The following is a 16,881-nucleotide window of genomic DNA, read 5'->3' as shown; positions in this document are numbered from 1 at the left end:
AACTAAAAGAAATGCATTTAAAAGTACAACCAAGTAACTTGGTGTGATGGGACAACTTCTTATGTGGCAAACCCTCCGTTATGGCTGCCTGGTTCAAGTCTTGCTGTTTAAATTTAGAGCTGAAAAACCAGGAAAAAGGGCTGAGGCAGGGGTAGCATAGTTCTTGGCTGCTGTTACATGTTACATTTGAACATATTTATTTTAAGAATAGGACAAAATGATGCCTGAAGTAATTCAGACTACCTTTAAGACACGAGGTTTTGGAGACCATTCCACCACTACTTAATTTTTCCTTAACAAATTCTGTTGAGGTATCTAGAATTTCCCAACACAATTATTCTACCTCCAGCTTATGTACCCACTTCCAACTTTTAATATGCACACACACAGTTCAACTGTAAGGATTTTTACTTTTCCTTTGTGACATCACCATTTCCTACTCAAATCCTTCTGTCAGTTACACTTTTGTTGTCAAGGACCAATTTTTGGTCTGCTTAAGCAGTGGTTCTTTTAGGGGGGTTGTGGTAATATAGATGTTGAAAAGTGGTTAGCATTTGTTCAGTATTCTATCTCATTTGCACCCAATGAAGTATCCCTACTCACCACTCTCCCAATCCTTAGAATAGCCTCCTAGTGAACCTGTTAAGACTCTTCATACTGAGAACTTATTACTTTGTTTTTCCTATTGGCACTGTCTGGAGGAGATATGAATTCCCATGTCAACACCTTGGGTCTAGCCTTAGATACTGGCTTGTTGTTAACCACCTAAAGACTTCACAAACAGCTGTGGTTAGATCTCAGCTATATCTCTGCTCAAACCCTCCCTTTTAAATTGATACTACCTTGACAGCTCATCCATCAAAAAAGAGCAGCCCAGAATGTTCTCTTACCCGAAACAGCCCAGGATGCTTTTAAAATTAAAAATCTCATTTTGTGGCACAATCTGTTGACTTAAGTATTACGAATGATTATATTGGCAGTGCTTTGTATTGAAGCAGTTTTATTGAAAAGATTGATTTTTTTCATAAATAAAAAAGGATATATTTTAAACTTTTTTCACACATGAACATAAAAACTCTGAAAGCTTTTAGAAATGAAAATTATACAAAAATTAGGCTATCAATGCTAAAGACTTCTTTTTTGTTACTACTAACTGAAATACATTTATATCTTCTATCAGTATAAAAATCGTCATTGTAATGGGTAGTACAACATGAATATTTTCTTTAACTGAATGTATTCACATTTTCAATACAGAGCCATTTCCAGCAAGTCTCATCAGTCTATGCCTTTCTCTTTCGTGAAGTTCCATTAAGTTCTGAAGTGGGTACTTGCAGCAATTGCTGCTGCTGCTGCTGCTGCTTCTTCGCGGTAGAGGAGATCCATTCTTCTGAGCTAGACAAAAACATAGCACAGTACCTTATAAACCAAGCCTTTTCTATATTTTTTATATATATTTGATATAATTGATGCAAAAGCACAGAGCTCCCACTAGTATAAAAATTATAAACCCCCATATTTATGTACAGTTTCTTATTCTTGGAATTGTTTTGTTGAAATGAGGAATAGCATCAGGCTAATACTAGATGGTTTAAGTATATAACCAGTTAAGTTCTACATGTGGATAAAAAAATTAACAACAAATATAAAGAGACATAGTAATATAGTAAAAACTAGTTCTGAGATTTAGAGAACACAAGTACTAAGATTTAAATAGTCTCAAAAATATGACCACAGTTCAGCAGCAACAATGGTGTTGCTGAGGAGAGACATGAGAAATGGAAAAGTCAGTTCCATGCCATCTTGAAGATACAGACTTACAGATTTCCCTGATACTTTTTTTGGGTGTACCAATGCTCAGTAGCCACAGAGGCAATATAGAACTATGTGCCCACAGGTAAAGATAACTGTCTTAAATACTTTAACATCAGCTCACCTCAGACAGTTACTTAGAAAAAGTTATACAAGAATGATTCTTTCTCTGTTCATCTGTCTAGTATTTGACATCACACCTTAAAAAAATTTACAGACCAAGCCATCTCAACTATTTCTGGGGTGTAACAGAGTTGAATACATGGGGAATGCGAATGATGCCAATCAATCAGTTCAAACAGAGAAACAGAGTTAGCAAGCAAATCTTCGTATCGAAGATTTGTATTTGTATATTAAATAACAGCAGAAACTTTAAAGGAAATAAAAATTACCTTGAAAATCAGCCTTACAACTTACTTGTTGGTTGCTGTATATAAATATGCTTTTAAAAAAATTATATATCTCCCATGCAAAAAAAAAACCCAAAAACCAACAACCTCAACCAAACAAAAATAGTGTTTGCTTTGAATTCAAGAGATGGGAAAATAATGACTAGATTCAGAATAGACCTACCTATACAATTTTTTCACTGTTTCTCTTCGCATTCTTTTGGGAGGGATGGGGGTGTCAGGCATATCTGACATTACAGGCTGAAATAATGATTCAGTGACTTTATCTGATGGAGTCATACCTATGAAAAAGTGGCAAGTAAGAACAAATTACAAAAAAAAAGAATCCTATTGGTAATAAATGGTCCCTGTAACAGTAGTGCTAAACTTTCGAAGTAAGGCTTTAGACATGCCATAAAATTTATAGCTACCTCATGTCTGAAACTGAGTTCAAAGATGACAGGTAAAACCATCTGCTTTATTTATAGTTGTCACAGAGTAAGTGTTGTTTTTTTAGATACATTTTGAAATATCACAAATGATTCAATATTGACATAAAAACAATTTCTAACTCAGAAATACTATCCTTGCAGAATTAGGTGCGTTTCTTTTTATAGCACAATGTTTTGTTTGTGTTTCCTTAGCAAAAGCAATTCAGCTCTTTATTACGCAGTCATTTCAAAAAGAATGTCAACGTTCTCTAGCACTGGGCCAGCCAGCCTGTTAGTTATATAATCTCATATTAGCAAGATCATAGTTTCATGTTCACAAGACACTAACTGGCCACATTTTTATTATCTGAATATACTACAGGGCAGTGGTGTTCTAAGCAATATCCACAGCATCATACTACATACTGTTTTTCTATTCTTTCCCTAAAATGAGACATCTCTAAGCTCTAAATTTATTTTAACAATCTTCCTTCCTAGTTTGAACATGTTAGTTTGTAAGAGTAGAATTCATCCGGATGGATGAATTAACAGTTCTCCTCCTTTAGGACACCAAAAATATAATACAATAACCTACCCAATTTTTGTTCTATTAGCTTGAGGCTTTTCTCTTGTTCGGCAAGTTCCTGTTTTTTCTTTTGCACTTCTGGAGTGTTAAGTGACTGCAAATGTAAATCAAGGTCCTTATTCACTTTATCAAGTTTCACCACTGCTGCACGGTATTGCTGAAGAAGATCTAATTGAAGAGTAAAATAATAAAACAGAAAACAGTAACTAAGTGGTCATTTTGATTTCGAAGGCTACCAAATACAACCCACACAATGTAGAAAACATCGTTCAAAAGCATTACTTAAAAAAAACTCCACCCAAACTTAGAGTGGACCAGTTGTTAAACTGAGTAAAAGTCACATGAGTATTTTGACTCTTCTTTTCTTTTTGAGCCTGATAACAAAGATACCAGTGAATTCTGAACATGATGTGGCTAACAGGCATTTCTTTACACATCGTGTTGCTTGCGTGCTCCAAACTGAATTCTCCACCTTTGATGCCGTTAAGTGTGCTTGTAATGTTTTGCTTTTAATGCTACAAAGCTGAAGCTCGTATTACTGACTTGAATTTTAGTCCACCTTGTGGAACAAGAGAATATTTACTGAGTTTCACTTTGTCTCACCTACAGATATTTAAACAACGACACAACAGCAGACTCAGATAAACAAGAGCCTATTTTGCTGACAAACTTTATTCCTCTTTTAACACGTAAGACAAAGAGCTTTTCTTTGTCTAGGCTTTGAATAAATATGTCAGGTAATAAAGGGTTTGAGCGTGTTAGCCCAGGCTCATTCATTTTACTTTGTAGTGAATATGAGGCAGCACAAAGCTTAACTGAACACTAAATTACCTTACATTTGCCACAGGGTGAAAGCAATCACATAGTTACTGAAGACTGACAAAAGGCACCGTAAATTCTTAGTATGGTTTATTTTAGAAGTACCTTGTCAGTGTAATCACTGTGTAAGTAACTATTTTACTTTTATGCTACAAACACAGAAGAGCAAGTCAAAACTAATGTTAAGGCTGAAATTCAGTTCAAAACAAGTCTTGTGTAATGAGGTGCTGTCCTTTATGTGGAATTTCACTATTATTTTCCTTTAAGTGTCTACTAATTATCCAAGAGAAATTAAAACATGCCTTTTCTTCTGCTATGATTGTCCCTGTACTAAATTACAGAAAATTCCAATTTAATTCACATTGGGTAGCAACTGAGTTCAACAATTGAAAATGTGTTGACAGAAAAATATAGCGTGCTAAACCCAGCATATTTCAGTCTGTAGCTGAAATGCCTACTATGGTTTCCCAACATGTAATATATTTTTACTGAAATGCTTAGGAAAGATCTTTTTAGTCTTCTTTCTCCCTCAATTGGTCAATCTTATGTAGTTTGCTCATATTCAGAGTTACTCCAATAGGTACAGGTGTTCTCTCTCTCTTGCTCTTCCCTACTCCTCTCTGTGGCACATTTCTAGGAAGACTGTCATGAAGAAACTTCATTTCCTTTATTTTGAAAATTAAGTATTTAAGAGCAACTTTATTTGTGATTAAAACTTTTCAATGTTCTACAAATCAGTCAGGTCAGCTCTTATGTACCAGAAGCTACCATCTTTTAACTTATAACCTTTATTCTGAAAGGAAGACTCCAGACATAATGAAATGTGAGTGATCCCACAGGCAATATAAGGTATCTTCCTGTTAGGGAAATAATGTAGAAGATGTTGTGTGTGACTCTTACGAGAACAGGAACTTTTCTACCACTGCTTCATAGGACTTACGTGCATAGTAAGGGATTCTGAATTGCTGTATGGTATTTCTAGAGAAGAAAGACCCAAACTTATTTTTCAAGGATGATGGAATTTAATCAGCTCAAGCTTCTCATGCCTCCTGTTTGAATGATTACCACTGCTTATACTCTTTAAAGGACTAAGATAAAGGGGGAATATCTCATGATTATTGTATTTTCTTTCAGGAAATTTAATAGCTGTAAACTTCTAAGAAAAGGGAAATTCATAAATAGGACATCAAACAGGTCATATTTCTTAAAATAACTTTATGCTAAATTGAAGTTTTCCTTTTTATATTACGTAAGAGAATAACAAACATAGGCAAGCAATATAATTTTGGAAGTTTTGTATTTTCGTGCCTTCATTAACCCACCTATCTGTCCAGCAAAAGTAGAGTAAAGTTTTGGCATGGGTGCTCCAAATACCATTCCTCTGAGTTTGTCCATTGGAGGAGCTTTATTCTGAAGGCCTCCAAATTTTCCATTACTACGAATCCTGTCTCCTGCCCTAGTCAGCAAAGTAGGGCAATGTGTAATTTTTACAACCTACACAGGTATAAAAAGTGAAACTAAATTAGTAACTCCATGGAAAATATAAGTTTTCAGCACCACTGCTGTGAAGCTTCAAATCTTCGTCATGATGCACCTTGTTCTCTAATGAGAACGTATTTCATGAAATTACATTTCATGACTTTTGGTTTCAAGTAATGCTAATTTTCAACATATACTATGGTAGTAATGTCAATAAACTTTAGCGTTGATAAAAAATGTGAGCACTTTATCTTTTTTAAAGATAAACTAAAAATGTTTATGTTTAAAAACATGGTCTCATGCTTCATGGCAACATTCACATAATGGGATTTGTTGAATAGAAGTAATGTTGCCACTGCCAGTAAGAGAGATTTCATTCACTGTTAAGTGCATCGAGACCCACAGACAGTAAGCACACTTACAACTAATGCAGCATTAAACGCAGCAATTAATCTAAGTTTGTAATGTATTAAATATATAACTATGCAATATGTTTGTTTTAAAAATATAAAGAATAATTGAAACATACCTCTTTTCTGTAATGGTTGGCAGCGTCCAAATTATCTATAATGATAGTGTCACCCAAGAGCATCCCAAACACTGAAAAATGTAATTTTTTGAACCATTAAACTTCTCTGCAAACAAAATAACTTGAGTTTTGAAAAATCAATTCTGAGGCATCATTATTACAGCTTTTCAGATAAGTACCAGGAAAACATCAGCTGCATGTTTTTCAATGAAACTTTATTCTGAGATTGAGATAAATAGCAATCTTCTGTTTTCAAAGAATTCATAAAGAAAAAATTCAGTATGTTTACAGTCAATTATGCCATAAGGCAATTATTTTCCAAAGTACTCTCTCGATATCTTAGTTTTACATTTATGAAGACACACATAATAAAATCCCGAATTTTAGGAAATTATATAAGTGATAATTTTTTAAATCCTTCTTGAATCGTGTTCTCAGTTTCTTAATATGTTTCTTAATATTTACTGGGTTATCAAAGAAGAAAAAAAAAAAACATTCACAGGCTGATGATCCAACTGAGTTTAAGGCTTTTCTTTTGCTAATAAAAAACTGTTCTATACAAAGCCTAACTTCATGCAGCCTTGCATGAGATATGACAAGCAATGTGGTTTTTAAATTCCCCTGAGGACATGGAGAAGAATTTATCGTTAAAGTCTCTGACAGTATCTAATTCTCTGAAAATAAACTGGACTAAAAATTGTTTTTTATGAAGAGATGAGTATTTCAATACTGAGAAGTTGTGAAGTTAAATGAAAAACTTTTTGAAATAATTACAGATTCCAACTCTCCATTAAGGACTAGATCTCCTTAATTTAAGAAAAAAAATGTAGGAAAAGGATGTGGTCTCTGTCCCCCAGTGCCACCTCCCCATGGGTGCCGGTGCTTTCCTGTCCTCACTGGTATTTGAAAATGTCTCAATGAAGATTACTGAATGAACTATGATTTTTGATGTTTCTGTGTTTTATTTATTAAAAAGAAAGAAATTATGAACAGTTTCTTTAATATCATTTACCTGTTTGACAATGCTCTACATTATCCGGAAATGTTAACAGATCTCTGGCAAATACAGGATTTCCAACAGGTTTGAAGAAGGTTTTTCCATTTCTTAAGTGAGGTAAAGGCCTGGTTAAGGAAAGGGAAGAGTGAGGGAGAAAAGAAAAAAAAAAAGAAAAGTAAATTGCGTTTATTTCATTATTGCTCCTGACAATCTCATCAGAAATCTCAAATTGAATCAAATGCATCTTAACACTTCCACATTAGGTGCAAAAGGATCCTAACACTATCTGAAATGCCAGTGGTATTAAAGATTCTTTGGTAAAAGACTAATTTGTAATGAGATGTATATCCAACAAATCCATGTGACCAATTTTACAGGCAAGTTTCAATAATCTATTTTATAAAAACTGAGATTTTGGACCTTATAAATATCAGATATATTGCATATGAGATCTTTTGAGATATGAGATCATATATGCATATCAGATCTTTTCTAAAAGGCATTCTTTATGACATTAGAAGTCATCTTCACAAAGAAATTATTTTCAGGCATGGAATCAACGTATTTTCCTTTATCTTCCAGGAAACCAGAACAGCAGAATTAATTTTTATAACTATAGATGATTTAAGGGAATGTACAATGGAACTGGATTTTTAAAAAAGTTAGTATCTGATGTGAAGAACTAGAATTATTTACAAAAAAGTTCCTGTTCTAGAAAATATGTAGAAGTGAAGAAAAGGTAGATTGTTTTCTCTTTAATATAAAAACTCTATTGAACAAAGAACAATGCACAGAAAAGGAAGATATAAAGCTATGATTTCAGCTAACACTTCAAGTGACGTTACTGTTGCTATAATTATGAAGCCAGAAATTCTATACTTTGAATCATTATTTGAATCATCCTATTAAGGGAGTGAAGTTTAAAAAATGAATTAGACAAGGGAAAAAAAAAAAAAATTAAATTCATATGAAATACAAATGCAGAAGTTTCATTGTTTTTCCCCTACCTGTTCCAATCAGGGAGTGTCTTCTTGTAAATAGAGTCAAGAGGTAACACTTGCTGTCGACCTTGAGTTTCATCAAAGATAGAACGAGCGGCTTCAGTAGTCAGTGTGACTACACAGTCCATGTCACTTGCCAAATGCCAAGAGATAACTTTTGCTGCTTCGTTATCCTCAATTTGTGCTAAATGTGCAATCTATATCACAGAAGTTAGAACAGTCAACATAGAAGCCAAGGCCACTTCCCCTTTTCATACTGATCACAATCATCTTGTAACTTCAATCAGACATTTAACTCCCCCGTTGATGGCTCTGTCAGAAGAGCTTGGTCATCTGATGGGTTGAGAACGCTGTCTTTTTTTCAATACCTCTCAAAAATTACTTGCGTATTTGGTTGGCTAATATTTCATCGCTACTATATAACGACTAAACTCATCTGAAGGCTCTCAGAGAGAAAACTCACCTTGCCTAAAATATCCTGGTTGCCTTTTGGATAGTTTGGGAGGGTACAAGTTCGCCTTGGCTGTCTCATTACTCCTTCTTGATCCAACATCTTTTGTTTTATAAGAGAATCCACATACTGAAGCTGAGAATTCAAATTTAAAGTTAGCAAGCATGTATCATTGGGCTGAGCTGCAGAAGTAGTTAGTTTACCTGTTGTCAATCAAGTTCTTGATGAAAAACCTACAATAAACTGAAACAGACTCTTAATATATAGGGAACTGTTGCATATAATCTTAGAGGAGAGCAAAAGGAGGCACATTACAGTTGTGACTATGGACATTTTTATTACTACTTTTTTTGTTTTAAAGACTTCAGGGAGCTTTTCACAAAGAGCTACTGGAGCTTGATTAGAGCTAAAACTGAAGAAAGTTTAGATCAGCAGCAAAAGACAAGCACGACTGTACAAAAAGAAGCAGTTTTAGAAGGGGAGACTATGTCCAGGCCTGAAAAATGTAGCCAGCAGGGGGAACCTGGGTACCACAATTACAGAATGTGTATGATTTAATTTTACTGATTAGTGATTAATGGCTGTAACACTTGTTTTTATGTGATCTAAGGATAGATGATTGTTTACCCATATATTTTTTGAAGTGTTAACAGCTTTCCGTAAAAAGTTTTAATAACATAATTGGATCTTTATAGGAAATTAGCAATGGGGTACATTGCCCTGAACCTTTCAAACATACTTTTATATCAACTTTGTCAGTAACATATGAAATTCTCCAATTCTCACAAAAGAAGTGCTTTCCTTTGGTCTACTTTTGCCAGAATACATCCAGTGTATATTGATCAGCCTGCAAAAACCCAATATGAAAACTACCAATACCAGTAACACAACTGTTAACCTTAGCAGAAAGGTAAAAACAAGATCCAGACATGGATCAGAAATAAGTTTTTCTTATTTCTCCAGCAGTTTCTTTAAGAGATAGTCACATTAGCAAAAATGTAAATAAAAGGAATAAATTAAGTTTGGCATTGTTCCACAAATTTTCCTCATGGTTTAATTTTCAGCATTTCTAAACAAGTACTTGTGTATATACCAGTGTGATTCCAGAATGTTATATAATGATACCAATTTCATACTAAGATTAGATTTATTTTTAAGATGCTATGGAGGTTAGTGAGAAATAAGTCATACTGTGTTTGTCTGTGGTAATTCAATTTGGTGTTTTTTCAGTTCGTTCTTTAGGTGAATTTCTCTTGTTTCAGCTTCTTTAACCTGACCTGAAAACAATGAAATCAACAGAGAGTAAGGAAATACTAGAAAGCAATGGAACACTTCTTAGAGAATTTGTTACAACTTCTCAGAATTATGCCACCCACAGATGATCCTATCTACTTCTTAATTTCAGCATAGAATACCAAGATTTGTCCACAAAGACCTTGTGATTTGTCCAGCTTCTAAGCTGTTTCAGCAGCTGACATCTACCTCATCTTCAGCAAGCAATGGCACCAGTCCTTAGATCCGTCTGAGAACATAAGCTCTTTTTTAATTTTCATCCTCAACTATCTTTCCAAATGGTTTTCCAACACGTGAAAGGGCAAGAGGGAAGGGAAGAGTGGCAGCTGGCACTACCTTCTTTAGTCTTTTATGTGGAACACCACTTCCTGGACACTATTTCCTCAAGTCTCATATCTCAACTGAAGCAATTTTGAAAACAAATGAGTAAACAGGTGAGTTGCTTTCCACTCTCTCTCTAATCAAATAGGTTTATATATGGAAATGTTATTTAAGCATGAAGTATAATGTTATGCTCTAACTTACTCTCTAGAGATGTGCAAAAATCTGCAAATATGAAACAAAACCTTTTCCCTTTCACACTGGAATTCAGAAATTTGCATCCATAATGGAAACATGAAGCAAGCAACAGAAACATAGCCCTGTGCTAAAATTACAAGAAACAGCAGCATTTTTTAATTCCAGCATGCTTTACTGACATTTAATGATTACTGAAAATAAAATTTCAAAATACATTTATTAAATCAAAGCTTCTGATCAACAGACAAGATGATTCAAACAAAAAAATAATGCAAAGAAAACATTTCCTTCACCTCTCCCATTCCCATAAACCACTGCCCTGACACAATCTGCTGTTTAACAGACTATATAAAGGATTATATTTGCTGAAGAACATTGAGATAAACAATTAATAGCTACACAATACTTTTGAATAATGTACATAGTGTCAAAATGTGGGCGGAAAGTAGTAACATTTTGGAAATGTAAGACTATCTTTTTGAAAGAGGATTATTGATGGTTCATTCCCTAAAACCATTTTTAGGCAACTGTTAGATTTCTAGATCATTGAGCATTCACACATCCATTGCAAAGATGGGAGTGCAAGGCAGTCATGGAAAAACAGAATGAGATCACAAACTTCAATGTTTTATTCCTTCTTTTGACAGTTCTGGCATAAGATGTTCTACCTCAAATCAAGACCCTTTATAGTCAGGTCGACCAAATAAGTAGATGCTTCCCTGCTAATTCAAAGATACACTCACTCCTGCTGCCCTCTAATTACTGTATCTCATGATTTCACTACCTATTTGCCTCCCCCTCTCTATATTCTCAAAATTATTAAAGGAAAAAAGTTTAATTCCCCAAGAAATTTATTTATATATTTGATTGAACTTACATTTAATTTCATTTACAAGCTGATTATTAGTATCTAACCAATTTCTGTAAACACCAATGGACTGAGATAATTGGTCTCTCTCCCTTGTAAGTGTTGCCATCTGTTGCTGCTTCTTGAAATCTACAGAAAGAAACATACATATTTTTGGAAGAAAAAACAGTAATGTATTTAGTTGGTTTAAACATCAGCAAAAATCTCTTATTACACAGTTCTGAAGAAGTATTATGAACCTAAAAATAATTGCTTCTAAGGAAAAGCAAGCATTTTAAAGTAATTGAAACATACCATTGTAAAACATAAATGACAGACGGTATGGTTCCAAAGGTTTTTTCAAAGCTGGAAGATCTGGCTCGAATACAAGAATATATTCAGTGCTATCTCTTCCAGGACTGTTTTCAGCCAACACTAGACTCTAATAAAGCAAACAAACAAACACACATAAGTTTATATATACACTTGCAGTGACACAAAAGAAAATAAACATTCTTCATATACTAAATCTTGTAAGTTACCTAACACATGATGCCTACACAATATTACTACAGTTTTAAGTATTGGCTTGGAATTGCCTTTTGTAACTATTAAAGAGAAGTTAAATACAAAGATTTAGCAGTAACTATTTTAATATTTAAGAATTAAGATTATCATTTTACCTGTTTAAAAAGCCTTATTATTGTGGGCTATATATTTAAGAGACATATGCTCAGAAAAAAAATATTCTCTGCGCTGTCCCGTAAGACTTCCTCAGATGTACTTCATTCAGCTTGTGAACAAATGCAAACGGAACATTAAAAAAACGGCCCGATGCATAAACAGAGAAGGGAAAACAACTATTCCCAGTGCTGAGTTAAAGTTACTGCTGTTACCATGGAAGTAGACAGTAGGCCCCAAATGAATAAAAAAAAATATACATCCAAACACTATCATGAACATCAATTCCATTTTTTATCAATTCCTTATTGAAAAGGCAAGCTAAATCCTTTGCCTTTCTTTACAAACACAGGAAATATTATAAAACCATAAAGAATGATAAACAGAAATAAAATTAGTATAGGTAATATCTAAATGTGCTGTTACTTTGGGAAAGGTATCATGCATAAAATGAATAATGCTTATAATAAAACTCATACTGTTTCCACCTTTAACATGTAGAAATTGCTACTCAACTGGCCAAATCAAGAGAGAGGTAGTTGCAGCCTAAAAGAAGAGATAGATATATAACCTTCAAAGAAAGTCTTTATGGCTTTCAAAAATATTGCAGCTACATATTCAATCAGGAGAAGTCTGTAGGGGATATATAATTTCCTTAAGAAAATGTATACTAACAAAAATCTAAACATTTTCCCTCATTAAACAAGTTTAGTATTCCTGAACCTCAGCGTAAGTTTAAACATGTCAGATTATCATCTTCATTATAATGATGGTAAGTGTACATAATTATATTTATAAACAAGATGGAACAATTTCAAGATACTTGAAATAAAGTGTGTGTCCCATCCCCTCCCCATTAGTCATATGAAAAGTACATTGCACCACAACCAACAAATCCTTTCCACATGAGCTTTGAGAGTTGCCTAAAGTCAGAGAACTCAGTATAAACTAGACAACTGAAAACACCCTGAAGACGGGAAGAGATACAGGGTTCACTGAAATGGATTTACTCCCAATGGAAGACTAGGGAACACAAGGTGTTGTCAAAAGCAGTAGGAACTCATCAAATCACAATAAAGAAAAAGCAGAAGAATGCAACCTCCTCCCACCTCAAACCAGGAACATACAAGTAGAAAGAAAAAGCATCTGCTTACTAAAATCCCACAAAACCCAAAAATCCAAAACAAGCCAAACAAGAAAATCTGAAATATCCACCACTCACCCCTCATTACACAGGCTGTTAGTCACTGAAGCAAGGCTGAAGTATTTAGGTAACAATGGCTAAACAGCAGGTTATTAGCACATGGAGACAAAAAAATTGCTATTTCTGCATCAGTGAGGAGTCTGAGAAATTATCCAGTAATTTTGTCTGAACTGTCAGACTTCATATTCCCTTCAGTAGCATGAAGTTTTAAACATCTGTTAAAATTTCTACCACAGGTGTAAACGCAAGATTTGCAGAGAAAAACGCTAGTTCATTAAACCACTGGTTACAGCTGACTCCTTACCTATGCTTTGCACTTTTTTGCACCCCAGCTGCCTAAGAAAAATGTGCTCATGAAACAGTTAGTAAATTACTCCTAAAACATGCTTGGGGAACAAAAGAAGCTCAGAATGCAAGATAAATCAATTAGTATATTAATTTTATCTGATACTTCATCCATGCATTTTATTTTTCTAGCTTGTTTTTCATACATATTTTGTCACTTTTCCTTATGGATCAGAGTAGACCAGAGCTTGACAGATTGTTCAGAGAAAAACGTTTGCCCGTGTTAACTGGATTTTTCTGTTCTTTGTTGTTATCAACAGAAAATTATTTATGCTGTGTCATTAAGTTTCATCTATGTAGTTCCATAAAAGCAGTTGATGTACTGAATAAAATAAATTATGAAGATTTTAGCAGTTTTAATGGGGTTTTATTGTTGTGATATCCAAGACGTATTAGGAGATTTTGTAGTTGTTGTTAGGGCAGCGTCTCCCTCCACCTGGCACACACTGAAGTGGCTTCCAATGAGTAAGTTAAAAAACATGGCCGAGGAAATTTATTTAAAAAGTTGGATCCTCCTTCAGTATACCTTCTAAACGTTTGAAGATTTGCATAGACTTCAGGCTAGTAAAACATGCGACAAACAGAGGAACCAAATGAAACAGGGGTATACTTTTGCTCTGCAATTCTTACATGATGCTCCAGCAACTTAAAAAACAACATAAAAATCTATATATACCTATTTCACCACATGAAATAGTCCTATTGACTGAAGTTCTCTGAAAGCTTCTAAGAGAGCTATTGTGACCATTCCACTCAGAACAAATGTGTGGCGCTATGCTCAGCTGGGTTTTTTGGTGTGTTTTGAACAGTTTCTGGGTTTGTACATATGCACATTTTAATTTGTGTCTCTTATGTTACAGTTTATAACAACCGCTACAAATGGAACTCACTGGTCTTAAAAATTCAATCTGTATTTGTTGAAGAAAAAGTGATTGCGATGACCTGACTACAATGTGCAGTACTTTCACAGGTATGCACGATGCTACAGCTGGAGATCTAAACTGAAATAATGCAAGCATTTTTAACAGGCAAGGGTACTAGTAACTGAAATGAAGTGTAAAGAGAAGTAGAGAAGTAGCAGCTTTATCTTTACTTCTTTGAATGCGGGCAGGATGCCTTTCTGCAAAGTATATATAAGCCTAGTCAGCTTGACAAAATGCAAGAGAACCTGGTAAAATTTCATTACATATATATGAGAGTGTCAGACTAAATGATCTCAAGATCTTACAGCCAGATAGTATTACAAATAAAAATGTAAACTACCACTAATATTAATGGTTTAACTACAAATTAGTGAAGTGTTATTTACATGTGAAATTCAAATTAAGATTTATCCTGGATCCCCCTGTATGTCCCAGTCCCTAACTGAATGTACTTGTAAACTTCCCTCACTTGGCAAGGATAAACACTTTAAAGAATGTCCCTCCTTCAGGTTTTCTGAAAATCAGAAGTCAAATAATAAAGAGAAGAAATAATTTATCTACTTATCTGTAAGGGAAGGCTACCAGAGGGGATGCTAAGCCCCTACAAAATATGACAAGGTGCAAGTTCAACTTTGAAACTGTACGAAAATAGGCCCCATTAGATCCATTGCTCATGCAGCTAACTGTATTTTAGTCACACTTACAATTTCAGCTGATCCTCTGTCAAATGGAAACTCAACTGTACTGACTTTCCCCTGAAATTGTGGGATCTCTGTATCCTCTTCATTGGGGCTCTTAATTTTTGCTATTATTCTGCCAACTAGATCAATTCCAGTGTGGTTGTTGTATTCATCCTGTAAGTAAAAAAGACAAAAAAGTTAGTCTGGAATATGAACTAAGTAATCAATTTATGTACTCTACGGCATTTATGTGGCAAGGTGCTGGCTGTGGGGGGGCTGCAGGGGCGGCCTCTGTGAGGAGAGGCTGGGGCTGCCCCGTGCTGTCCCCAACCCACCCACCAGGCACAGCCCAGCCCCTCAGCCAAAATAGTGGCTGCTCTGGGAAAACGTATTTTAAAAAAGGGCCAAAATGCACTGGCTGAGGAGAAGGGGGAAAAAAAACCCCATGAGAGACAGCAGAAGGAACACCAAGGTGAGAGGAAGAGGAGGGGATGGGGATGGAGGCGCCAAAGAGAGATTCCCCTTGGCTCATGGGGAGACCATGGTGGAGCAGGTATTTCCCTGCAGCCTATGAAGGACCATGGCGGAGCTGATATTCATACGGCAACCCATGGAGGGCCCCATGTTAGAGCAGGTGGATATTTACTGAAGGACTGCAGCCTGTGGGGAGGGCTCACACTGGAGCAGGTTATGAAGTACCGCAGTACTGCATGGAGGGACCCACACTAGAGCTGGGAAACTGAGGAGTAAGGAGCAGCAGAGAGGAGCGGTTACGGGCTGACCGTGTCCCCCATTCCCCACCCAGTGCCACTTGGGGAAGGGTAGAGGAGTCTGGAGCAAAGCGAGCCTGGGAAAGAGTGGGGTGGAAGGTGTTTACTTTTTTTGTCTTTGTTTCTCACTACTCAAGTCTATTTTAATTGGCGATAAATTAAATTAATTTTCCACAAGTCAAGTCTGCTTTGCCCATGGCGGTAACTGGTAAGTGATTTCTTCGTATCCTTGTGAACATTCAAAGTTTGGGAAACCTTATTTTTTTGTAATAGAAGATTTCTAAGAGAAACTGTCTCCTGGAAGAAAAATCATGGAGAGAAACATCTGCTGTGTATATGTGTTTTTCCCACTAGAATCTATTCTTAAAACATTTTTTTTTTTCCTGTGGCAACAAGAAATGGGTTTCAGTTGAGATGCCTGACAGCATGGATTGCATGTTTCAGTCATCTCTATGAAAATAAAACAAGATACACCTGTCAAACTGCAAATCATTTGATGTACATCTTTTTTGCTAAGATAATCTGCAGAAAGACAGCATCAATGCCTTACAGGAAAATTCAACATATTTTTAGCAGTCTTACATATTTCCCTAATTATGATTTTGTATTTAAGTATAGTTACCATTACATGAAGGCATAAATCCTTAACCAGTGTACGGCTAGTAAGAGCTCGAACATTCGAAACTGCCGGAGTAGCTGGTAAAGAATCAGGTAACAAGCGTACAGGGTCATTAGGTACAACGTCAACTATAATCTAGCAGAAAAAGGAGGAAGAATAAAATAAAACAAAATAAAATAAAGACTGATATAATTCACCCTGCACACATGGGTTGCTCAAAAAATACGGAAACAAATGCATGTGAAATTTACTGAGAATGTTGAAATAAATTAGTATGACCATAAACCAGTTACAGTAGGTTGCAAATGCAGCTCTCTTATTCCACAATATTTCTGCTTGGTTATAAAAGCTACAGAAAATATATTTTCATAATCAACACTTTAAAATCAGTAACTATTAAAAATAGAAATACATTTCTTTTGCAAAGCTTGCATGTGAGCGTACTTGTATTCTGAATCTACAAAGTATCATATTTCTCCCAGACGATTCTGTATTACATGTTCCTG

The 16,881-nt window shown here is 35.1% G+C and overlaps 1 protein-coding gene across 3 annotated transcripts in view; it reads right to left on the bottom strand.

Annotated features, from left to right (window-relative positions):
* Positions 1 to 426: 426 nt before the first annotated feature.
* Positions 427 to 16,881, bottom strand: part of SMCHD1 (structural maintenance of chromosomes flexible hinge domain containing 1) — a 72,589-nt gene continuing 56,134 nt past the window's right edge. The window contains exons 36-48 of one of the 3 annotated variants that reach the window (XM_030481276.1): positions 16,379 to 16,510; positions 15,011 to 15,160; positions 11,469 to 11,595; positions 11,184 to 11,303; positions 9,686 to 9,771; positions 8,507 to 8,629; positions 8,050 to 8,240; positions 7,058 to 7,167; positions 6,046 to 6,116; positions 5,360 to 5,531; positions 3,228 to 3,386; positions 2,386 to 2,503; positions 427 to 1,395 (exon numbers count right to left, since the gene is read on the bottom strand). In XM_030481276.1, coding sequence (XP_030337136.1) covers positions 1,284 to 1,395; positions 2,386 to 2,503; positions 3,228 to 3,386; positions 5,360 to 5,531; positions 6,046 to 6,116; positions 7,058 to 7,167; positions 8,050 to 8,240; positions 8,507 to 8,629; positions 9,686 to 9,771; positions 11,184 to 11,303; positions 11,469 to 11,595; positions 15,011 to 15,160; positions 16,379 to 16,510 — 1,671 coding nt within the window. In that variant the 3' untranslated portion in view covers positions 427 to 1,283. The remainder of the gene's footprint in view (positions 1,396 to 2,385; positions 2,504 to 3,227; positions 3,387 to 5,359; positions 5,532 to 6,045; positions 6,117 to 7,057; positions 7,168 to 8,049; positions 8,241 to 8,506; positions 8,630 to 9,685; positions 9,772 to 11,183; positions 11,304 to 11,468; positions 11,596 to 15,010; positions 15,161 to 16,378; positions 16,511 to 16,881) is intronic. The other 2 variants (XR_003990797.1, XM_030481284.1) reach the window with 2 other exon arrangements.

Source organism: Strigops habroptila, chromosome 1, assembly GCF_004027225.2.
Source record: "Strigops habroptila isolate Jane chromosome 1, bStrHab1.2.pri, whole genome shotgun sequence".
Lineage (NCBI taxonomy): Eukaryota > Metazoa > Chordata > Aves > Psittaciformes > Psittacidae > Strigops > Strigops habroptila.
Note: the sequence above shows the minus strand (reverse complement) of the source record. Positions and strands in the feature narration are given on the sequence as shown.